The following is a 26,624-nucleotide window of genomic DNA, read 5'->3' on the forward strand; positions in this document are numbered from 1 at the left end:
GAGGCCAGGACATCTATCTTGGCATCAACCTTGGTGTCCATGGCATCTATCTTGGAATTGGTGTTTCCTAGCATAGAGCTCAAGAGCTCCTCTATATCTGGTTCGACTTTAAAAAGATACGTGTCCGGATCTGCTTCATTCTCCACCAGGTCCTCCCGAAGGCGTGCTTGTAATGTTTCCTTATTTCCACTTGTCTTCAGCCCTCGATCACGTAGCTCTCGCTTCAGTTCATTCACTTCGAGTTCGTACAGCAGTTTCAGACGAGCCATAGTAGATCCGTCCCAATCCGATTCGATCCGATCCCACTTCTGACACCAGTGTTACGAATCTCACTATCCAGGCTCGCTGCAGATTGCACCAAACGACACCAACTTAAAGAACTTGACAAGTCAGGGCTCCAAAATAACGTAAAGGTTTAATGTCCATAAATAACAGCCAATACTGTACAATTGGCAGCACGTAGAACAGTACAAATAGCTCTGCGATAACAAATATCTCTCCGATAACACCGTTCCGCCGTATCAAGTCTTGCACTGGCCTCTCCGTCTCGTTCCGGGCTTGCACTGGGTTCAACAGTTCGGGACTGACTTCACACACTTGGGCTCGATGTGTCGGACTCGATCACAGACCAAGATCAAGACGCCGGTCGTCTCAACTGTACTTGACAGTACTCCGCACTGAACCGTCGTAATGCTCCGTACAGAACCACACCGTTGAACTGTGCTGTAGTCGACCGTGTTCTGAACTCCTGTCGTGAACCCACTTTCTGAACCGTCTTGACTGCGACACCTCCGCTCTTTATATAGGGTCCCTACTGGCCTTCTAGAACCGGACAGAACGCCGCTCGACGTTTCTAGGTGGTCAGATGACTACAATTCTCGGGACGCAAGTGAGCTCTGTTCACGACGTCGATTCTTCCCGAACCATCATGTTGATACTCGTCTCGGACGATCGTCGTAACTCGTCACGGCTGAACGCTCGTCTAGCGCTGGCCTGGGGCGATTTGCGTCGGCTGGCTACACACACACCACTACCCCCATCTGTGCCTCCACCAGGTTTATAACACTATAAAAGTAGTTGAAAGTAATATAAAGAAACCATTCTCGAAGATTTTTATCACCACTTTTACAGCAAATCATAAATGGAAACTTAATTGTCATATATAGTAGAGTCACTATTGCGGAACAGTTTGCAGCCACTTTTAATTTTCAATTTTTGGCTCCGTAATGGTTAGACCTATGGAAAAACTAAAAGCATCTAGGCATTGCCCATCCATTTTCCGATAAAAATAGACGCTTTGTTTAGTTTTTCAACAGATATTTAAATTTTACATTCAATTTGACTGAGATATGGGTAGTCACAATTACGGAACAGGATTTTTAAAGAAGTCACAATTGCGGAACACGGTAAAAAAGCCTATATAAAGCATATATTTTATTACTCTAATACTTGAACTCCTTATCCTTTACATTAATTTTATTTTATTAAAGCCTAAGACAACACATTGTCACTTTTAGATTCTCTACCTCTTCTTTAATTGTTTTTGACGTCACGCTACCCTGATTTTCCTTACAAGGTTTTTTTTCCCACTATCTTTTATTCTTTTTGGTTATATTAATATTATATATATATGGTATTATGATTTGTCTTCTTTTGGCTGGACGTATGGTAATCATAAATTATATATTAAATGTAATATTATTCTCTAAATGTTTTTAAATTTATGTATACTAATACAAACTCATATTTAAATTCCGATATCTAAATCAATATGTAAATATTAAGCTAAATGATAGTAAATGCGCAGGTCAAATAAATAACATCTATAGTGTTCCACAATTGTGACTATCTTTAAAAAGGTAAAAACAGGATAAACACCTACTATTTTTTTTTAAATTGAATTCCTGGTAGATAGCTATGAAATTAAATTTTTCCTCATCCATTTATAAACCGAAAAATATGTGTATCATGCAGATGATGTGTCATTATCATTTTTAAAAAAACCTTAAGCCATGGCCTATGCGGTTCTCCTGGTACGTGAAAAATAATGGACGATTCCACACCTGTCAACTTTAACCTGGAATCAAAATTAATTTTCTGCTGTGAAAGGAAAACCCATAGACATAAATAAATATGTCTATGGGAAAACCCTTATATTGGAAATGTAGAGAAATGGACCATGCGCAGTACCGTTACAGTAATTTAGCAGAAAATTTCAAAATATAGTAGATTTTAACTAATTTCGACGAGCTGTTCCGCAAACATGCCTGCTCCGCAATAGTGACTCTACTATACGATGTTACAGAGGTAAGTGTGCACAAATCAATTTGTTACTTAGATCTATGACTTTAAAGCTTTGTAACTGATTTTCTTAGCCAAAATATAGACTAATGAGCCAAGCCTGTATTTCGTGTATTACGACATTGATTGCTAATTGGGGCTGCCAGTTTGGATTATTTGTTTTTCTTTTTTTTTTCCATCACATTTGATAATTATTATTATTATTTTTACAATGTATATTTTAAATGTGATAAACGATTTACTGAAAGAGTCAATACATTTTTGAGAGTGTCATTTATTAACTTTGTATATAATGGGTGATATAGGCCTAAGTTAATTTTGTGAATGAGTCAGTCTAAATAAAATAACAATATAGTGAGTCAATAAGCCTACAATCTTAAATCTTTACAAACTTTTGTTCAGATCTACACCAATTTTTTTTATTCACTTTGATTTTAATTTCATGATAATGTGCATTTTTATCTATAGTAATGGAAAATCAACCATAAAAAAAATAATCAATGATGTATGTATGACTAACTGAAAAATCTGCATAAAAATTTCGGCCTTCAAGTTTTTAGTGTTTTTTTTTTACCTAACTAGAATCCCAAATAACATCCAATTCTTCTTAAAATCTATAAAAAGATTTGATATTGTTTCGAATATTTCTTCGCCCAATACAATTTTAGAATCATTAGGCTCTACTTCAATAGAAAGTGATTGCACACATAAGCATGTAGACTTTCAACCAGATGTAGTGACCTATGGATATAAACTTTATCTACAAATACGACCGTACACACAACACACTTCTATGTATATATATATACTAGATATATGTTACCCGCGACCCGCGGGTCTTTATTTGCGCATTACTGTCGATATAGTCACTGTGAGAGTTTTGTAAACAATTAAACGAAATAATAATGTAATAAGTAAAGCGAATGTGTCAATGTAAAAATAGCTAATAGGCTTAAATCCAATTTTTTTTTTAATTAAAACATTTGCTTTTGAATAATCTAGTGGATTGGATTTAGATGTATGTTAAACGTAGCTAATGGTCCTTTCACGTTATTTCTCTTTCGCTACGAAAATAAAATTAGTTTTGCGAAAATGGTTTACCCGAAGTCGATACATTCTTATCTATTAAAAACGAAAAGAGCGATAGCTTTGTTAAATAAATGGGATTATAAAGTGAACAATTAAACGAAATAATTTTTAGTACGCGAGTCATGAATGAATATAGATCTAGGCCTATCTCAACTCGGCTTCGCAGCTTTCGTAGACGAATGTAGCTTTAGAAAACCAAATTTGAATGTTTATTTGATCAAAATATGAAATGAATGGACTTTAATTAATATGTTTATGTGTTAAAGTATAAGACTATCTGTGCGAAGAGAAGTTTTATCATCTTAGTGTTGAATTAGAGTTTTAGATCTAGGGATGGGATTATAAAGTAACAATAAAACGAAATAATTTTTAGTACGCGATTCATGAATGAATATAGATCTAGGCCGTTAACTCGGCTTCGCAGCTTTCGTAAACGAATGTAGCTTTAGAAAACCAAATTTGAATGTTTATTTGATCAAAATATGAAATGAATGGACTTTAATTAATATGTTTATGTGTTAAAGTATAAAACTATCTGTGCGAAAAGAAGTTTTATCATCTTAGAGTTGAATTAGAGTTTTAGATCTAGGGATGGGATTATAAAGTAAACAATTAAACGAAATAATATTTAGTACGCGATTCATTACTGAATTGTCTAATGAAAGAATGTTCGTCAGGAAATCTGTAATCACAGATATAAGGAACTAATTAATGTAAAAAATGCTTTTGAAACACAAAATTGAAGGTTAATTTTTTTATATAATGAAATCAATGGATCTTCTTTTGTCTTTTCATGTGTCAAAGTAAAAAACTATCTGCGCAAAGTGTATTTCTTAAAATTAGATCTAGGTCTAAATCCTTTCTATCTTTTCTCATGTCAACATTGTAGACATGGCCTAGATCCATAAAATACTATAGCTGTAATAGAGTCGGACCACTTTATTTTTTTTGAGGGTCTTACATTTGTTTTAGGGCTACAATACATTCACTACGGTCTAAGTTGGTACCCAAGGAACATTCCTGCCTAGTTTTATCAAGATTGGTCAAGCGGTTTTGATGTCTATAAGTAACATACATACATACATGCATACATACCCCTCACATTCTACTTTATAATATACTAGACATATGTTACCCGCGACCCGCGGGTCTTTATTTGCACATTACTTTCGATATAGTCACTGAGAGTGTTTTGTAAACAATTAAACGAAATAATAATGTAATAAGTAAAGCGAATGTGTCAATGTAAAAATAGTGTGAATGAAGCTATCAAATCAAAATAGCTAATAGGCTTAATTAAATCCACTTTTTTTTTCAAATTAAAATATTTGCTTGTAGGCCTACATATATTTGATTAAAATTTGAGATGAATAGACTAAATTTTGTATGTTCATGTGTATAAAGTATAAAGTAGATCTTGAGGTAGACGTAGATCTAAATCTACACTAATCTAGAGTTCTGTGCTGCGCATGCGTGAACTTTTTTTCATGAATGAATATAGGCCTATCTCAACACGGCTACGCAGCTTTAGCGAACAGCGAACGAATGTATTAAAAATGCTTTAGAAAAACAAATTTGAATGTTAATTTTATTAAAATATCAAATGAATGGACAATAATTAGTATGTTTATGTGTTAAAGCATAAAACTATCTTTGCGAAAATAAGTTTTATCATCTTAGAGTTCAGTAAAAGTTTTAGACCTAGGCCTAGGAATAGACTCAGACCTCAGAAGAGAGATGTGTTAACGTGTAACCATTTGGTAATGTCTAATGAAAGAATGTTCGCCAGGAAATCTGTAGATATCAGGAACTAATTTATGTAAAAAATGCTTTTGGATAATCTAGTGGATTGGATTTAGATGTATGTTAAACGTAGCTAATGGTCCTTTCACGTTATTTCTGTTTCGCTACGAAAATAAAATTAGGTTTGAGAAAATGGGTTTACCCGAAGTCGATACATTCTTATCTATTAAAAACGAAAAGAGCGATAGCTTTGTTAAATGAATGGGATTATAAAGTGAATAATTAAACGAAATAATGTTTAGTACGCGATTCATGAATGAATATAGATCTAGGCCTATCTCAACTCGGCTTCGTAGCTTTCGTAAACGAATGTAGCTTTAGAAAACCAAATTTGAATGTTTATTTGATCAAAATATGAAATGAATGGACTTTAATTAATATGTTTATGTGTTAAAGTATAAAACTATCTGTTCGAAGAGAAGTTTTATCATCTTAGAGTTGAATTAGAGTTTTAGATCTAGGGATGGGATTATAAAGTAAACAATTAAACGAATTAATATTTAGTACGCGATTCATTACGGAATTGTCTAATGAAAAATGTTCGTCAGGAAATCTGTAATCACAGATATAAGGAACTAATTAATGTAAAAAATGCTTTTGAAACACAAAATTGAAGGTTAATTTTATTATATAATGAAATCAATGGATCTTCTTTTGTCTTTTCATGTGTCAAAGTAAAAAACTATCTGCGCAAAGTGTATTTCTTAAAATTAGATCTAGGTCTAAATCCTTTCTATCTTTTCTCATGTCAACATTGTAGACATGGCCTAGATCCATAAAATACTATAGCTGTAATAGAGTCGGACAACTTTATTTTTTTTTGAGGGTCTTACATTTGTTTTAGGGCTACAATACATTCACTAAGGTCTAAGTTGGTACCCAAGGAACATTCCTGCCTAGTTTTATCAAGATTGGTCAAGCGGTTTTGATGTCTATAAGTAACATACATACATACATACCCCTCACATTCTACTTTATAATATAGAAGATATATATATATATATATATATATATATATATATATTGTTGTAACTCTAGGTTAGGCACTCAACGAATAGGCATGCAACTCAACACAGTGTAACAGGAAATAAATACAGGTGTTTATTCACTAGGACAAACACATAGCATCCTTCAGCTTCCTCAGAGTCTTTCTACTAATTTACCAGTCCTTTAGACAGCAACCCGAATGTGGACCAACGACAGCCTTCCCCGCTTCGCTCCAGGTCCCTTCTACAACCTTCAGGCAGCACCAAAAGCTGGCTTCTTAGTTTCCAAACATTCAGACTCTTCACAATCCCTGATGCAATGTTATTATCTCCATTCTAGTCTCTTCCTGTTTACGTTCACTAGTGCGCTAGTGCGCACCTCAAGCACTGGTGCAAGGCAGGGTTACAACACTACCCCCACCTTAGTCTTTTCGTCCCGAAAAGAAACATGTTCACGGTTGGCCAGTGCAGGTGGAGGTCGGTCAGTGGGAGTCACAGATTGCATTGATCGTGCTCCCCACAAAGCAATCCACACTGCTCTCTGCAGGTGCCGCTTTCTCCTTCTGCTCCAATTGACCTGCCTTTGGTTAAGGGGAAGTCGTTTTCGTTGTCTGGCCTTTCTCTTAGTTACCACCGACGGCAGACTCATGGCAAGAAGCGATGCAGTGGATGTCATAGCGTAGGTCATCAAGACCATTTGTCTTACACGTTGCTCCAGCAGGCTTTCTCGATGTGCCGTGGGCCCCCAGGAGGCCAAGTTGTCAAACACGGTATAATCTTTAAGCTTGTCTGAAAGACATATCTGTGGGGCACGTTTACAACGTCCTATGTGTCCATCTGCTGTACCACCATCAGCGCTTCTCTTGCTGATACTGGTATCAGGACAAATACTTAGTTGGCAGGTCTTCCGGTGCTCGAATTCTCCCTTTGAGGAGGTCCCGTCATCACAGTTATTTTTCAACGTCTGAGTGTAGGCAGGAATCACGATAGCATGATCAGATCTGTGCTCAGTACTTTCACAACAAATGTTAGGATTCTTGTCGTAGGAGCCAAGCTTGCACGGCTCACTATTACAGTCATAGACAGCGCCACCATCAACGGCGTCTCCGTTGAGTAACGGATTGTTTATACCTGTCGACATGGTAGCCATCTGATCGTCGGTCTTGCTCATCACGGTATCAAACGTATCATCAGTCTTGTTCAGCGAGGTACTGATACCTATCTGTTTAATCATGGTACAGATCTGCTCGTTGACCTCTTTTAGCTGTACCTGGAACGAGTTCATCTGATCTGTCACGGTATTCATGAGCTCTCTGATATCTGGTTGTACTTCGAACAGATACGAGTCCGGATCTTCATCTTCGTCCAGCAAGGCTTGTCGAAGGCGTTCTCTCATTTTTTCTTTGGCACAGAAGATCCTCAGCTCCCTGGCTCGGAGCTCCTCTTTTAACTGTTTACAGCTTAGTTCATCTAGCTTCCTCAGCGTTGTCATTGTTTCCTTTCGTTGAGCTGCCCAAATCCCACTTCTGATACCAATTGTTGTAACTCTAGGTTAGGCACTCAACGAATAGGCATGCAACTCAACACAGTGTAACAGGAAATAAATACAGGTGTTTATTCACTAGGACAAACACATAGCATCCTTCAGCTTCCTCAGAGTCTTTCTACTAATTTACCAGTCCTTTAGACAGCAACCCGAATGTGGACCAACGACAGCCTTCCCCGCTTCGCTCCAGGTCCCTTCTACAACCTTCAGGCAGCACCAAAAGCTGGCTTCTTAGTTTCCAAACATTCAGACTCTTCACAATCCCTGATGCAATGTTATTATCTCCATTCTAGTCTCTTCCTGTTTACGTTCACTAGTGCGCTAGTGCGCACCTCAAGCACTGGTGCAAGGCAGGGTTACAACAATATATATATATATATATTGTTATAACCCTATTCGCGACGCAAAAGGGATAACTGTGTGTGATCAGCTGACATTTGTGACACAGGCCAGCAATACGGTTTAGCGTGCTATATTGAAAGGCAAGGGACAGTACTGGCATGAACTTTGCACGTGAATAGCGCCCGTGTTATGGTCATCTGATCATAAGCCTGGGCAGACGAGAGACACAGTGTGTAGGAAAGCGGCAGTTCAAGACCGGAGAGCGTTGAGACCGGGACTGTTAGTCAACCATGAAGTCGGTACTGGTGCAGTCCTCCAGTGAAACGTACGAGTCCAGGAAGAGACAGTATATCGAGTTATGAGATTAGTACAGTGATATACGGTCTAAGGTTGTAGCAGTTGATTGTGTTGCTAATTGTGTCGTATTGGCTGTTTGATTTGACCATTATTAAAGTACCAGATTATTTGGAGTCTTGTTGTCAAGTTTTTGTGTTAGATGTGCTGTTGTGTTGTGTTTATGATTTTGCTTTAAGCCGCCTCGGGTTGAATAGGCCACCATCAAATCTGTATGATATATTTATTTGGCAGCACACTCACCAGAAATGGAAAAATCGATAGTGAAATCGACCTGCGTATCGCCAAGGCCAGTGCATCCTATGGCAGACTGTCTACAAATGTCTGGAACAGACGTGGTATCACCACAAACACCAAGCTAGGGGTCTATAGAGCCGTCATCCTCCCTACATTGCTCTATGCCTCAGAAACATGGACAGTGTACAGTAAACATGCCAAGAAACTAAACCACTTCCACATGACATGTCTGAGAAAAATACTAAATGTCAAATGGCAAGACAAAATACCAGATACAGAAGTCCTTCGAAGAGCGTGTCTGCAAAGCATCCACACAATCCTGATCAGTCCCAGCTGCAATGGGCAGGTCACGTCTACAGAATGGAAGACCACCGCATCCCTAAACGACTCTTGTATGGCCAACTAAGCGAAGGAAAGCGCTCGCAAGGTGGGCAAAGAAAGCGCTTCAGGGACACCCTCAAAGCTTCTCTGAAGGCGTTCAGCATAGACCCTGGCACCTGGGAGACAAAGGCACATGACAGAGCATCATGGCGTCGCGCTGTGAAAACTGGCGCACAGGTTGCTGAGGAAAAAAGAACAACGCTGGCAGAAGAAAAACGTCAGAAAAGAAAAGCAAGACAAACGACACTAGCTCCAGCTGGAATAACCTGCCCAGTGTGCGGCCGAACATTCCGGGCTCACATAGGTCTCACCAGCCACATGAGGAGGCATAAAACCCCAGTGCAAAGCCCTCAGCCCCCTGGATGACAAAGTGGTCATCGAACCACGATGGACGAACTATATATATATGTGTTGTGTTTAGCAGTGTTTACAGAAGGCCTGAGTAGGAGAGAATCGTAACAATATATATATATATATATATATATATATATATATATTTATTTATTTATATATATATATATATATATATTTATATATATATATATATATATATATATATATATATATATATATATATATATATATATATATATATATATATATATACAGGGGCGGAGTGGCTATATGGGCATTCGAGCAAATGCCCGTGGGCCGGTAGGACCACAGTAAGTATCTTTTTTTTTGAAATCACGTCTGTATTTTAAAAAATATAAGCAAGTATTCGAAGGACTCGGTACATACAAAATGAAGTATCACATTAAACTGACGTCAGATGCAAAACCAGTTATTCAATGTGCGCGCAGAGTTGCACCATCACTCTATGAAGAATTAAAAAGAAAACTCACACAAATGCAACAAGATGGAGTGATCACAGAAGTTGATGAACCAACAGAATGGGTTCATAACTTGGTTATAGCAAAGAAGAAAGATAATTCTTTGAGGTTGTGTTTAGATCCCCGAGAACTGAACAAAAATATAATGAGAGAACATTTCACTATACCAACATTTGATCAAATCAATAGTTCACTGGGAGCAGCAAAAGTGTTTAGTATACTTGATCAAAAGGATGCATATTGGCAAGTTGAGTTGGATGAACCAAGCTCTTATTTATGTACATTCAATACTCCGTTTGGAAGATACAGATTCTTGAGAATGCCTTTTGGTATATCCTCAGCTAGTGAAGTATTACAGAAACGTGCTTATCAAGTATTCGGAGACATACCAGGTGTACATATCATGTCAGATGACATGCTGATTGCAGCAAAAGATGAAAAAGAACATGATCAAATTTTTGAAAAGGTTCTGGAGAGAGCTACAAAAAACAATGTAAAGTTCAACAAGAACAAGATACAATATAAACTTTCTGGTGTTAATTATCTCGGAAGACAAATTGGAGCAGATGGTATTCGTCCAGATCCAGCTAAAATCAAAGCAATAATGGAGATGCCAACACCAACAGATCGAACAGGAATTCAAAGACTGCTAGGGATGTTGAACTTTCTGTCAAGTTTCATTCCAAACATGTCAACAATTACCAATCCGTTGTGTGAATTGCTAAAGAAAGATGTATTGTGGCAGTGGAATGCAGAGCAAGAAAATGCTTTCCAACTAATAAAGAAAACACTTAGTGAAGCTCTAGTTCTGCAATGTTTAACCCTGAAAAGCCAGTTACTATTCAGTGTGACGCTTCTTCTAAAGGGTTGGGAGCATGTTTAATGCAAGAAGACAAACCAGTTGCGTATACGTCAAGATCATTGACAGAAACAGAGTGCAGATATGCACAAATAGAAAAGGAAATGTTAGCTATAGTGTTTGCAGCTGAACATTTTCACCATTATATTTTTGGAAGAACTGTGACTGTACAATCAGATCACAAACCTTTGCAAACTATTGTGACTAAGCCTTTACATAAGATTTCACCAAGACTTCAGTTGATGATGTTAAGACTGTTGAGATATCAATTAACAGTAACTTACACTCCAGGTTCAAAAATGCAAATAGCTGATACGTTATCGCGTGCGTACATCAATGGTCAAGAACAATCAAATTCAAATGATGACATGGTTATGAGAATTCATAGCGCAACAGCACAGTTTCCGGGAAGTGATCAAAAGATTATTGAAATTAGAAGGAAAACTGAATCTGATGCTAAATTAAAACTTGTAATTAATTATGTCAGAGAAGGTTGGCCAAAGATAAAAACTCAAGTTCATGAAATAGTGAAAGTGTATTGGTCATTTAAAGACAGTATTCATGAAGAGAATGGAATATTGTTTTATGAGAACAGAATTATAATTCCTTCAAGTATGAGAAATGAAATTCTCGACAAGTTGCACACTGGTCATTTTGGTCTTGAGAAAACCAGATCCAAGGCAAAACAGAGTGTGTTTTGGCCAGGATTGTCTAAAGATATTTTTTCGACAATAATGAAATGCGCAACATGTGCAACGTTCAAAAGAAATAATGTGAAGGAAAAATTGCTACCTCATGCTGTACCAGACAGACCATGGAAAAAGGTTGCGACAGATTTGTTTGAATGGCGAAACAATGACTATTTGCTAGTTGTGGACTATTTCTCTAAATACCCTGAAATAAAACGACTGGAGAACAAAACAGCAGAATGTGTTATCAGGGCAATGAAAGGTATTTTTGCTAGACATGGCATACCAGAAGAAATAGTGAGCGACAATATGCCATTCAATAGCTATCAATATACAGAGTTTGCTTCTGAATGTGGTTTCAAGATAACAACATCAAGCCCCAGGTACCCTCAATCAAATGTACAAAGTGAGGTGTATGTTGGTATCGTAAAGCAGATATTTAATAAAGCATACAAAAGTGGGAAAGATCCATATCTCGCTATGCTCGAGTATAGAAATACTCCGATAAGCAGACTGCTTTATTCGCCATCACAACTGCTGGTGAGTAGAAGACTCAGGGACATCATTCCAACTGATCCCAAACTATTGAAACCATCGGTAGCTGAAAATGCAGAGACATTACTCAACGAACGACAGAGGAAAAGCAAAGTGAAATACGATTCAAAAGCCAGGTTACCTAAAGACTACTCTGTCGGGGAGAAGGTGAGAGTTCGTCTAGGACAAACATGGCAGAAAGCAGTCGTCATTAAGAAACATCCATCACCCAGATCTTACATCATAAAGACAAATGATGGGAAAACATACAGACGAAATCAACGGTTTTTAAACAAGAGCTACGAAGAAGACATCTCTGGGTACTATGACACCGACGAAGACAATGAACAGCAAACTGTTAGAACAAAAGAAACAGACAATTATAAACCAACATCTAGAGAACTTGATGTGCCGGTCAAGACAACCAGAAGTGGTCGAGTTGTCAAAATTCCTTGTAAATATAAGTATTAAGAACTTTAAAAGGAAGGATGTGATGATAGCTTCAAAAGGAAGGATGTGTTAATATTAGAAGATATTAAGTCATTGTTTGTTGTTTATGTTTTATGCGGAAGCAAAGAATCGGACGGAAATAAAAAGTTAGTTATATATGTCTACCTTGATAAAGACAGTCTCGTTATTAGTAACGTCTACGGTAATTTATTATTAATCTGTGACTACAGAACAGACTTCTTATAGTCAATTTTCCTTGGCTGACATAGAAGAGAGCACCTGGCTGTATGCGGCGTCGGAACGAGACAGCTGGAGGCGGCGTGGAGGTCACGCTGGAGGTCACTTACGAAGGCAACGGGATCGTGACCGGCGGGATACACATTTGAGACCAAAAGAAAATCTGCTGCCGATGATAAACGCAGACGACGAAAAGAAAATCTAAGCCGACCACCTGCGGACAATGGTTATGCTTGCCCCGGATGTGGCAAAATATGTAGGTCACAGCTGGGGCTGCACATCCACGGAAAATACTGTATTCCTCACTAATCTTCGGACTCGAAGACAATGGCCTTATTATTATTATTGTGGTTTTATAAACCTTAGTCTGTGTTGCTTCTAAATCCTGGCCAATCACTTCTGCCCGCTCAAAATTAGAGTCAATTCTATGTTTTCATAGGCATAGGTCTAAGATCTATATAGATCTAGATCTATATCTAGATCTATCTAGAGGTCTATTTCAGTGTTTTTGTCTAGACTCCCGATCTATTAATCTAGATTACTTGGACTAGATGAACTAGATCTAGAGTTTTTAGAGTAGTTCTAGATCTAGTATCTAGTAGGCCTACTCACTAGATCTAGTAGGTAACTAGGACTAGATTAGGTTAAGGGGCATAGCCAGTGAGTAGTACTATTTTAACTATTAGTATTTACTACTGTAACTATTATAACTTATAACTAGATTCTATATATACAATATAGTACTATATATACTATTATTATATAGTAGTAATAATAGTATATAGCATTGATTATAGGCTATACTATAGGCATGGGGTAAGCAGCTGAGCCTGCCTGGCCCTGAGGATATCAAGATCGTGACTTAAGTTTTAAGTCTTAAGTAAGTTTTTCAGTTCTGAGTTAGTCACTTGTCACTTATTTTAACTTATTACTTAAGACTTACTCTTAGATCTATGCGTTATATTCTAATAATTATATTATTAGTATTAGTGATATTGAATATTTTTATAAAACTTATATACTATAGTAAATAAGTTATTTATAGTAAATAATAGTAGTTATAGATCTATGATAATCTATCTATAAATTCTATTCTAGATCTATGTCTAGAGTATTTAAAAGTTTGGAAACACTTTGGCGCGATCTTTTGTTTTTTTTTTATTTATGGTGATAGTTCAGTAATGGCAATACCTAGAAAAAAAAAGAAAGTACCCAGAAAATCTTCAACTTTTAATCTATAATAACAAGAATAAGTCTGTTGCAAGTCTCTGCATTGCATTTTTCATATTGAAATTCATGTAAACTTACTGTAGGGTCGTCAACATTTGAAAACACCTTTTCTCGAGGTGCAACAAATGAATACACAGAGAAGAATTTGTAAACACGTTAATTAAAATGTTTTTAAAATTAATTTTAATTTAAGATTCCTATTTAAATCATTCTTTTTAACACTTACTTCAGCATCTTCTCTTTCTTTTCATTTAGTCAGGAGTATATATATGGTTGCCTAGACTCTAGACTTGTAACTTGTAGTATTTTAGGTGATAGGTGATATCAATGCCCCATCCCCCTTATAAAATACATTTTCTTTTTTTGCTTGATGCAGAAGTTTAATATTTAGATTCTGTTATAAATATTTTGGTATTTTTATTAATTTGATCTCAAAGAGATTATTTCCAGAGGTAGAGATGAACAACTCCCACCCCTTTCATTTGTTTAGTCCATCACATTGAGGTTTTTTATAGGCAGGTGACAACAAGTTAAATGCGATGGACGTAGGTTTCATGTCAGCGTATTGACACTCTCTAGAGGTCACACCTTTCGAGGGAACTGAGATTGTTTATTTAGTAGTTAATCTTTATTACGGAGGCTGGACTACCATAGCCACACCTCTAAGGTAACCAGGTATAATTCCAGATGAAAAACTTCCTCCCCCTTTTATTTGTTTAGTCCATCCCATTGAGTTCATTGATTGACAGGTAACCACAAGTCAGATATGATGGACGTAAGCACTCTCTAGAGGTCACTCGAGGGAACTATGTTTGTTTACTTAGTAGTTAATCTTAATGGGGGGGGGGGGGGGAAGGGGGTGGACTGGAATTCAAGCCAAACATCTACACGGGTATCCGGACAAAGAGTTATTTGGAGAAAAATCTTAATCACGTGGTTGGGCTAGAGGCCACACCTTTTCAAGTGTGCCAAGTTACTTGAACATAAATCTCAATAAGCTGGACTAAAGATCACACACACCTAAACGAGTGACCTTTAGCTACACAGAACACAAACAGCGAGATTATATAGCCCAGTAAGCCAGTAACTAATTATTTAGTAGAAGACACGACGAGGGCTATCTTTCAATGCAGAGCTAAATACCCCCTACTCTTTATTTTATTTCTTTGGTTCTTGACACCCAATTTATTGATAGTCATTGACCATTTTTAAAGCCAGAATGAAAAAACACAACGTGCTAACAAAGGATATTACACTGTCAATAAATATTACGGTTAAATAATTTTTCTAACGTGTTAACTTAAATATTATTATAGCAAATATGTGTCTTGATTTGATAATAATATTCTTAATAATTTGTGACAGTCAATTAACTCCTTGTTATTACTATTTTTTAACTTAAGATGCATACTTAGCCACTGTGTATCAGGCTAGGACAACTTTTACACATAATAAATAACGGAAAACCTTACAGTAAATTTTAAAATCGCATAAAATAAATTGAATAATAGTAGGCCACAGTTAGATCTAGCAAACAAAGAAAGTGTAAAGTGGAGCGTAAAAACAAAACAACCCTTGACCTCTAACTAGTGGGCTGGTATAATTTACCTACATGCTTGACTGACCATGCCAATGTGTTATCTTTTTTGACTGACACCCAACTCTATTGCGTGCGTATGCTCAAGGAAAAAACAATGCGTGATGGTTAACACAAACAACTATACACACTACACTAGGACTACATGAGTAGGCTCACTAGGTATATCTGACCAGGGTGTTGTTCTGAAATTCATGAACACATACATCTGACCACTATACAAGGCAGATTGCACTTTACTTATGAGATTTATATCAGTAACTAGTTAAATATATACTAACATTATTTACATTAACCTTCTTACACACATCCTTTACAGTTGGTGGCATCGTACATACACACAGACACACTCATGCTTTACAGATTTTTAGAAATACTGTTAAGTTTGAATAAATCAATCAGTAACAGAGTTTAAAACAATAACGTATATAAAATGAAAAAAATAAAACCAGCCAATATAGGTATGTTATTTAACAGTTTCGTAAAACGTTCAGCAACACAAGCTATTAACAAGACACTTAGGTATCCGGCCCCGGCCGAATATCAAATTTTGCTATCCGGTCATATCCGGACCCGGACAGATATCAAAAAGTACTATCCGGTGCACCCCTAATATATATATATATATATATATATATATATATATATATTTACATTTATATATATATATAAATATACAGCCAATATTTACAATTGATCTTTACAATTTTACATAATGTCTATATATTTATATGCATATTTATTAGCCTTTAAGTTTTTATTTAGCTTCAAAGGAAATGTTTGTTTTAAACATATTTACATTTAGATATTTACATATACATTTTATACACATACTACATACACACTAATACAGACATACAGCAGATGTTAACTAATTTTATACAATTAAAATTTGCATATTTACATAAAGGCATGGAAACCGCCCAATGTCAAGATCATTGATCTGGGCAACATAATTGACACACAACAGAAAGATCTTCACTTGTCAAATTTTTTGACATGTGAGTGCATTCCACATGAAGCCACCGATAACATATTTCACACAGGATCTAAATATTTCACCTTTTTTTGCCACAACCTGAGCAAGTATCTTTTGTGGTTATATTTATTACTTGGTCAGCACCATCAACACCAGCAGCAAGCTCTTTTTCCATCTCCCTTCTTAATAATGGATTGTCATCACTGTCTTCATCTATGTCTTTTGAAGTACTCGGTTTGTTAATTTTCTTAGCTTCTAGTTTCTTCCTTTCTATTAATTGCTTGTGCATTTGTTTTTCTACTTTTTCCTTGTCCTTCACAACTTTGTTAGTTGCCTTTTCTTAGAGACATTTCATTTTTATCAATTGTCTCCATGGCAGCTTTAACAATTTCAGGCTTGTGGTGAATATATTTTCTTTTCTTCTCTGAAGCCATATAGACACTAATAGATGATCAAGTATTGGATACGGGTATCTAGACTGTCACAGAGAAAAAGTATTATAAACAAATCAAATTAATAAAGCAATTAGATCTAACTTAGTCATAGTTAGCTCTACTCTTAAAATTTACTACTGTTTCCATTTGCTTCTCTGTGACATTTGTAAATAATTGTAATCACCCCCCTTTTATTTCTAATTCTGTTCAGTGAATAATCTGGGCTGTTTAGTGTGTGTTTTCCAACCATTTTTAAACCCTAAAACACAAGTCTGCTATAGCTAATACGTCAGGATGCTTAAAAATAGCAATCACCCCTGACCTGGTTTCATTTTCCCTACGTAGAAGAAAGAAAAAAAAGTTCATGTACCTGTGGTCTTTGACCTCGTGTAACCTCGATTGTCTAAATCTAAATTTCTAAAAACTAATCTATAAGGCAAAAATTATACCTAGATCTACTAATTCTATAATATTATTAATATACGAAATATGGATTTTGTTACACTCTTACTTAAATATATTCGGGCCTATATACTTAAGTTAAATAACTTAACCAGGGCAGAGTACCAAAGGACTGGAAAGAAGCTAATGTCACCCCCCTATATAAAAAAGGAGAAAAATCTGACTCAGGAAACTACAGACCACTATCACTTACCAGCATCACATGTAAAATCCTAGAACACATAATATGTGTAATAAGCTAATGTCACCCCCCATATTTAAAAAAGGAGAAAAATCTGACTCAGGAAACTACAGACCACTATCACTTACCAGCATCACATGTAAAATCCTAGAACACATAATATGTAGCAACATCATAAACCACTGTAATGACACAAGATGCGTAGAAGTTGATGTTAATCGGGTTTTTCCTAAGTAATGTGACGAGTAAGAACAGAGCAGGATCATGAACAAGAAGAATAACGGACAAGACGCCTTAGAGGACGAGGCTAGGCTAGCGACGACAGAGGACTGTGCCCTTTTTATTGTTTATTAAATTGTTGAAGTTATCAGCCTGCGTTATTAAGTATATTCTTCATTCATTCTGTTGTTGTGTCATATGGACTCGCATGTACCATTAACATATATACTCATCAACAAAATAGACCATCAACACCACTTAGACAAACATAATGTCCTCACACCATACCAACATGGCTTTAGGAAATATAGATCATGTGAAACACTAAGAGGACTAATTGATGATTTTTCAAAAGGTTTAGATAATAGTGAACAAATAGATGCTATCTTACTAGATTTTTCTAAGGCTTTTGACAAAGTTCACCACCATAGTTTGCTTAAAAAATTAAAATATTTCGGCATTAATGGTTCACTGCATCAGTGGATCAAAGATTTTCTGATAGGGAGAGAACAAACTGTAATAATAAATGGCTCTAAATCAACACCGATAACAGTAAACTCAGGTGTACCTCAAGGAACAGTCTTGGGTCCACTACTATTTTTAATTTACATAAATGATTTACCAAATTGCATTACCTCAGGAACAAAAGTCAGATTATTTGCAGACGATTGCATTTTATAATATATAGAACAATAAAAACAACACAGGACACAGATATTTTACAAAGAGAATTAGATGAATTACAGAAATGGGAATCAAATTGCAGGATGTCTTTCCACCCAGAAAAATGTCAGTTGTTAAGAGTAACAAAAAAAACTAAAACAAATTAATTCCACTTATCTTATTCATGGCAAACCAGTAACACAGACTAAAAACGCAAAATACCTAGGTGTTATAATAAATGAAAAACTGTCATGGAATCCACATATTGATGAAACTACAAAAAAATCAAACAAAGCATTAGGATTTATTAAAAGAAATTTCTATAAATCAAATAAGAACATAAAACTAAAATGTTATTTAACCTTGGTTAGGCTAATAATAGAATATGCATCCTCCATTTGGGACCCCTCAACTCAAGAAAACATTAAAAAACTGAACAGACACAAAATAGAGCAGTGAGATTCATAACAAACGAATATTCACATTTGACTAGAGTAACACCTTTAGTAAAATCACTAAATTTAGAAAGCCTTCAGGACAGAAGGCTCAAAAGTAAAGTAGCAATCATACATAAAACACTGAACCATAATCTTGAAATACAAAAACAAAATTTAATAAAATATCTGAAAGACACAAAGGCACATTCCTCGTCCCATATGCTAGGACAAATTTGTACAAACACTCCTTCTTCCCTAGTGCTATTAGAGCATGGAATGGGTTGCCTGAGCTAGCCAGGAAAACCAGTGACTTGGCAGAATTTAAGTCATTGGTTAATATGCATGACTAAATGCATGACGCGTAGGACGTAATCATCTTCTTTTTTGAAGTAACGTCTGTATTATATAAGATAAGATAAGAAATATCTACTAAATCCATCTTTATTAAATAATATATTTTGAAAAAGTAGAAGAGTTATCTTCAGGGCATTTTGGTGCATCCCATGATAAGTATCATTTAAAATTGTTTGACAGCTAGATTTAGATAAGTATATCATCTGAATCGCTATCAATACGTATCCAGCCATGTCTATTTTTATTTACATTTTCTCAGTCCATTACAAGACGTCACTTCCGCTTTCGGCCATTGAAGCTGATTTTCAAATCTTGTTATTTTTTACACTTTCAATTTACTTTTTCTAATATAAATACACTTTTCTAAAATCTCAAAATTTTAGGAACTAACTTTGATGCTATCTACTATCTAAATCAATCGCTATCTCAATTTCGAAAAAAAAAACTCTTTAGTTGGTCTTTAAGATGTTTCATATGTTGCCGTAAAAATTGCTTAACTTTAAGACCCAATACATATTTATTTTGACTTAAAAAGTACAGATGTTTATCCTCAGGTCCAAATAATTCTATCATGACATTATAATATTTTGTTAATATTTTTTTTTTAATTTGCTTTTACTTAATCCACTGCAGAATGTCTTATAAAGAGTCAAAAAGAAAAAGAGCACAAACTTGTGTTAAGGTAATTTTTGTGTGTGAATAATATATGATTATTTAATTAAAATATCATGTTGCTAAATCTAATTTTTCATTTTTAGACTTTTTTAGCCAATGCATCTTCTACCCAATGTAAGCCCTTACTTGCTTACTCAGGTCCTCTTGCGCCGTTCGGTGCTTTGGGCGGCAAGCTGTCTCCATAAAGATCTTTCATTGGCAATGTCTGAAGCCTCCTCTCACCTGGTGTCCACTGTTCTGAGGTCCTCCATAAAGGTGTGTCGCCAAGTAATACTAGGAGTCCCTGTTTGCGCTTTCTTCGTATTGGCTTCCATGTTATCGCAACTCTTGGTGTGTGTAATTCATTTTGTCGTAGAACATGTCCCGCAAACCTCATGCGACGCTCTGTCACAACCTCACTAAGTGTTTGACTCCCAGTTTGGCATAGGATTTCCTTGTTTGAGACCTGATCTGTGTAACTGACTCCCAAAATCCGTCTCAGCCATTTTTGTTGAGCCACATTTAGTCTTTTCTCAATTTTGACAGATGACTTTCATGTCTCACATTCTTATGTAGCAGTTGGAATGAGGATTGTGTTGATAAGGTGTATATTTGTCTTGAGTCCGATGGCTTGGCTAGTCCAATAGGCTGCAGCCTTTGGAAAATGCTCCCTGCCTTTCCTATTCGGCACGCTACATCATGGTAGGCCCTATCTTGATAAAATTTATTTTTGTTTTTCAGTATGCCAAATTGGTATTGTCAAATAAGAGTCTACGGAATGAGAATAGAATGTTAAAAAAGGTAGTCAATGATTTTGAAAATGTAAGTAGCCTACCAAATTTTGTAAAGTATTTTTAACCTTTTTTGTCTTGGCTTTCACTAAATAGTTTGACTTTTCTTTACAGGTATTCAGAACCATTACTTGTCCAAAGTGCAAAGGACCCTTTTCTCAAAGAGGATTCATGAGTCCGCGAATGTTAACATGTGGGCACACCTCTTGTCAGAATTGTTACAAGACCACAAAAACCACTGGAGTCAGTTGCCCATTATGTCAGAAAATTACAACTGTAAAAAGTAAAAAACCACCAATAAATTTGTACCTTATAGACATGATGGAAAAGATAGGGAAAATTATATTGACAAGTAAGCACATCTTTTAAATAAAAAATATGCTTAAGAAAAAAAGGAGTTTTTTTTTTTTAGTAAATTAATAACAAGTAATCAAAATTTTAAATTCATATTACTTAGAAAGCTTCCCTTGTTCCCTTTTTTTGTGAATTAATGTGTGGATGTCTGCATGCAAAAGTACAAATCAAAAAAATATATATTAATACCAATACTCTATACATTTTTTTTCAAATGTTACACAAAATACAATCTCAAAGTGAGGTATAGGGAAGTTTTTAATGTCAATTGTGCATCTTCCTGAGCGAAAGCCAAACTGTGATTCTGGATAGACTCGATCAGCAAGGTTTTGTAGCCTGGGGAGCAAAGACTTTGCCTACAATGCTTAGGAGAGAGATTCACCTGTAGTTGTTGCAGTTGCTTCTGTCGCCTTTGTTCTTGTACAGGGTAATGATCTTTGCATCCCTCAGATCCTGTGGCACAGCACCTTCTTGCCAACATTTGCAAAGCAGTTTGTGTAGAGGTTGGATTAGTGTAGTTTTGCATTGTTTTAGAAGATCTGGGGAATACCATCGCATCTGGGTGCTTTGCGGGCAGCCATGTTGTCTTTGGCTTTGTTGAGCTCTAACATGGTTGGTATTTCGTCTAGCTCGTTCATTGTGGGTAATTGTATGATAGCCTTAAGGGCTGAGGCAGAGACTGAGCTCATTGTGGCATAGAGTTCATTGTAATGTTCAACCCATCAGGCCATCTGTGCATTTGTTGGCACTTGTCTGTGATAATTTCTCCAGTGGTTCATTTAAGAGGTGCTGACTTGTTTTGGAGGGTCCAAGAGCCTTTTTGATTGCTTCGTACATCCCTCTTATGTTGCCCACTTGGGCTGCGAGCTGATTATTTTCACTGAGCTCTACCCAATAATTATTGGCACAGATCCTTGCTGTCCTCAGTACAGTGGCTCTAGCTACTTTCAGATTTAATAAGTTGCATAGGGTAGGTTTTGCCTTGTATGAGGTGAGTGCATCTCTCTTTGCTCTGATGACATTACTAAAATAGCTGATTTAGAGTCAAACCAATCATTTTGTTTTGTAGTTTTTCTTCCAAAGATGTCCAAGGAAGTCTTTTGTATGGTGGACTTGAGGTGTTCCCATTTTTCTGTTGCTGTATTTCCAGAGACATTTTTATACTCGCGTTCAAAAGATTACGCAAACTGTATCTGGAGATCAGGGTGGCACATCTTGCTTACATCTGATTCGGGTCTTCAAATCTGCTTGGTATGTTGGATTTTTTTTAGGAAGAAGATTAATCTTACAGCATGGCAAGGTGTGATCTGTGTCATAGTCTGCACTGTGGTAGGACCTAGTAAGCTTGACAAATTTTAAGCACTTTTGTCTTACCATGATTAGGTCTAGTTGGTGTCAGTGTTAGGAACGAGGATGCTGCCAAGATACTCTGTGCTGTGGCTTAGTCTTAAAATATGTATTAGTGAAACAGAGGGAGTGTAGTGAGCAAACCTCGAGGAGCCTTTGTCCATTTTCATTTACTTTTCCAACACCAAAACGCCCAATACAGCTTTCCCCTGCAGAGTTGTCAGATCCAATGCATGCATTGAGGTCGCTGAGGATGATTACTTGTTCCGTATTTAGGATCTCGCTGAGAGCAGACGAAAGGTTGTCAAAGAACATGTCTTTGGCCTCCGGTGTGGAACACAAAGTAGGAGCGTAGACACTTATCAAAGTCTACTTTGAGCCTGGACAGTTTATCGTTAATTACTGCAGATTTTCTGGCATTTTCTATGTCAGGTAAGTTTTCATTAAGTCCAGTTTGTAAAGTACACACATTCCATGTGCCCAGTTTATAGAGGAGCTTCTCTTTTTTTCTTTATGTCGACTGGTACATTGGCTTTGTGCCTGCTTTTCAGATTTTGTCCTATCCTTGTGTACCCAAACGAGGAAGACAGGCATGACGGGACAGCACCTTATTGGCTGGGGGCTGTCCAGCTTGAGGCGGGCAGTAGCTGTCCATTGGAATCCTAGGATCCCTCCCACAGACGAAAGTAGCCCCTGGTGCCCTGCTCTATGTCAATTGAGCATTTGAACTTATAACCGGTGACTGCCACTTCCCGTGTTTGGCCAAAGGCGAAGCTGGAGTGTCCTTTCCAGTTTTTGGAGTTAGGGCTTTGAATAAGTGAGATGAAAGCCTTGGCATTGTTTATGGTCAGAACGTTGTCGCCCACACAGCAGTTCCCCCCTCTCCACGCAGCTGATATGACCAAAGGAACGGAATTTCTGATACAGTTTGGGATCAGTAGTGCCACAGGCTCTGCCAGGCTTTAGCACAGTGTGCCACAATCTGCCTAAGGGTCACCAGCTCCTGATTTTTCCTCAGGGTTGTCTCCCAAAGCCTTTCCCGCGTTTTGGTATAGCCGCAAGGCAGATGAGGTTTGGATTCAGAGTTTTCCTTCTCCTAGATGGGTAGCCAACCAAGGCTAACGAGCCCCTCCTTCCCAAAGCTTACTGGTTTAGGCGCCAGTTGCTCGCCTTTACCCCTTCTCCTGTCTGTGGTAACGGTTCCGCCAGGCTCAGTATCTTAACCACTCGCCAGGAGTTGGACTGGTTGTCAGAGGCTGTTTGAGACACATGCCATTGGAAGCATTTTATAGGTAATGATGGGATTAAGACCATTACCACTTTCAGCGTTAACAACCTTGCAGAAGTTTTTTATATTCAATAATTATGTATTCCCATAAAGGTTTATGCTTTTCAGAATTATTTGATCTTTACAGAAGTGTCAATCTAGGGAAGACCACTTTTTTGTTTTAGGGAACTTGTGTTTAATAAAGTGATGATTTTAATGTTTGCAGCAAAGAAGAAAAGTAAACTAATCAATACCTCAAAGTCATCCAGCGTCACAGATGACCAGCTTAAAAATAGGTAATATATAATTGTCAATTACTATTCTTTTTAATTATTTTTTTGTGTGTTTTGGTTGTTCTTGAAGTCAGGATTGGAGATGGTTGGTTGAGGGTCTCTTTAAAGTGGTCTACCCATTTTGCATCCAGATCTTTTATTATAGCATAACAATGTCTTCCTTGAGAACAGCTTCATAAGTCCTAGACTTGAACTAAACTCCATTGTTTTCTCCAATGTCAACATTCTTTTATAGCTTAGTCTCTCAAAGTGCATAAGCTCAAGGACAACTTGATTGGTGGGATCGGTTGTTCTTTGTAGGTGTCACTTTCATTTCCTTCAGTTAGCGAGCTTTCTCCTGAGACGGCCTTTGCTTATGCCAGTCACTTAATGCTAAGTGAGGTAGTGCCCATTATTTAATTATTATTATTATTAACTTATTTTATGATTTTAAAAATTGTCAGAATTAATGATATAAAAAAATATTTTATCAATGTCCACAGGCTAACAAACTAATATAAACATGCAAACATTTGATTTTTTGAAATAGTTAAACAATGATAATAGTTTTTATCAAATAAAACTTTTTTCCACACACAGAAATGAACTTTCACCTCCAGCGAAAATGGCAAAATTTTCAGTAAGTAATTACAAGATATTTTAAGCTGTGCATTTTTATTTCTTTTTTCTTTTTTCTACTTTATTCTACTTAATATTGACTATAATTTGAAACAGCAATTAACACTAACTGGATTGGAAAATTTGGGAAACACCTGTTTCATGAATGCCTGCATCCAAATAATGAATGCGACTACCCCATTTAGTTGTCTTTTTCTAGACGACAGCATTGCCCAGTACAAAAGGTTTTTTTTTATGATTTTATTAATAATGATTAATAAAATAATATATATTATTGCATATGAATAATAATTGTTAATAATTTTCATATAAAAAATAATGGCAATAATAATTAATTATTTTAAAAAGCAATTAATGTTTAACATGTATGTTTCATTATCTCTGTACTTTAAAAATATTTTTTAGTAAAATTTGTAAGGAAAGTTTGGTCGAAGAATTTGGTAAGATTGTCAGATGCATAAGAACACACAAATATGCATTCATAGCTCCAAGAAATTTTAAGGTAATGTTAAAATCAAATTAATAATCTAAATACTTTATGTAAAAATAGCTTTTTTTTTTTTTTTTGTTTTTAGATACATACAACGCATCTAAAATAATGTATAACATATTTCTTAAAATCATAGGTCCTAATTTCCAGATATGGATTTGAATCTGATTGTCAGCATGATTGTCAAGAATTACTGACATCTCTCCTGAACCATTTCCATGATGAATTTAAGGTATGGGACATTAAATAAAGAAACTCGCTTATCACAGTAATCCACTTTTAAATGATGAATGTATTCTACATTCTCATATTTCTTGTTGGAGGGTTCAGATCAGTAATCCTATGATTGAGATGAACTGCCCAGTGGTTTCCAATCATCAGTTCTTTCACAGAATGAGTGGGATGGCAGGCGACAGTCTTGATGGTTGAGGGTATGAACCATCAACTGTTGAGACAACTATTGACATGCCATTGGTAAATGATACTTCAACTTAGTTGAGGTTACACGTAAATGTGTTGTGTACCAGGTGGACCATTGTCTCTCTAAACAGCCTTCTTTTCTGCGGGTGCTCCCACAGCCTTTGATTAACCAAGATCTGAATGGGAAATTACTTTTTTTTTTTTTTTTTTTTACTATCTTCAAGGCATACATATATTAAACATAAATGAATAACAGCACCAGGGACCAAGTTTTTAAGAGAGAAAGTAGTGAATTAAAATGCTACGAAAATAAGGGCATGCGCCGACCGAGGCTCGAACCTGTGACACTGGATTCGACACCACCGCCTAGCGATAACGCACCAAGCGAAACTAGCCTCTAGACCATCGGAATGTCCAAAAAAACATTCTTCTGATCCAGAGTCATTTCGCGCGTATGCAAATTACCACCCCAGTGGTCAAAGGTCACAAGCTCCAGCTAGCCCCTCCCCCACCCTCGCAGCATCCGTTCACTAACAACTTCGATAGAGCCGACACAGACAGCCGTTAGGCATGTATTAGACAAACGATGGCTCTATCTAATTGTTTATCTCTCACAAAGACAAGTGGACAACAGGTTCGAGCCTCGGTCGGCGCATGCCCTTATTTTCGTAGCATTTTAATTCACTACTTTCTCTCTTAAAAACTTGGTCCCTGGTGCTGTTATTCATTTATGTTTAATATATGTATGTATCATTTGTTTCAGCACCTAGCTTCAACTCTATGTTTACATTTACGTTTACAGCATTATTGCTCGTACCCACTGAAGCTTCTATATGTAATGTGTTTATGTTGTCCACTTGTCTTTGTGAGAGATAAACAATTAGATAGAGCCATCGTTTGTCTAATACATGCCTAACGGCTGTCTGTGTCGGCTCTATCGAAGTTGTTAGTGAACGGATGCTGCGAGGGTGGGGGAGGGGCTAGCTGGAGCTTGTGACCTTTGACCACTGGGGTGGTAATTTGCATACGCGCGAAATGACTCTGGATCAGAAGAATGTTTTTTTGGACATTCCGATGGTCTAGAGGCTAGTTTCGCTTGGTGCGTTATCGCTAGGCGGTGGTGTCGAATCCAGTGTCACAGGTTCGAGCCTCGGTCGGCGCATGCCCTTATTTTCGTAGCATTTTAATTCACT

General features: G+C 36.6%; 1 protein-coding gene across 1 annotated transcript in view; it reads left to right on the plus strand.

The window, feature by feature from the left end:
• The first annotated feature begins 2,154 nt into the window (after positions 1–2,154).
• The window catches only part of LOC129923075 (ubiquitin carboxyl-terminal hydrolase 8-like), a 31,533-nt gene continuing 7,063 nt past the window's right edge, over positions 2,155–26,624 (plus strand). The window contains exons 1-9 of the mRNA XM_056012060.1: positions 2,155–2,307; positions 19,831–19,879; positions 20,593–20,673; positions 20,757–20,994; positions 23,837–23,906; positions 24,483–24,522; positions 24,618–24,745; positions 24,927–25,023; positions 25,148–25,243. Of these exons, the coding sequence (XP_055868035.1) occupies positions 2,297–2,307; positions 19,831–19,879; positions 20,593–20,673; positions 20,757–20,994; positions 23,837–23,906; positions 24,483–24,522; positions 24,618–24,745; positions 24,927–25,023; positions 25,148–25,243 (810 nt within the window). The 5' untranslated portion in view covers positions 2,155–2,296. The remainder of the gene's footprint in view (positions 2,308–19,830; positions 19,880–20,592; positions 20,674–20,756; positions 20,995–23,836; positions 23,907–24,482; positions 24,523–24,617; positions 24,746–24,926; positions 25,024–25,147; positions 25,244–26,624) is intronic.

This window comes from Biomphalaria glabrata, chromosome 1 (genome assembly GCF_947242115.1).
Source record: "Biomphalaria glabrata chromosome 1, xgBioGlab47.1, whole genome shotgun sequence".
Lineage (NCBI taxonomy): Eukaryota > Metazoa > Mollusca > Gastropoda > Planorbidae > Biomphalaria > Biomphalaria glabrata.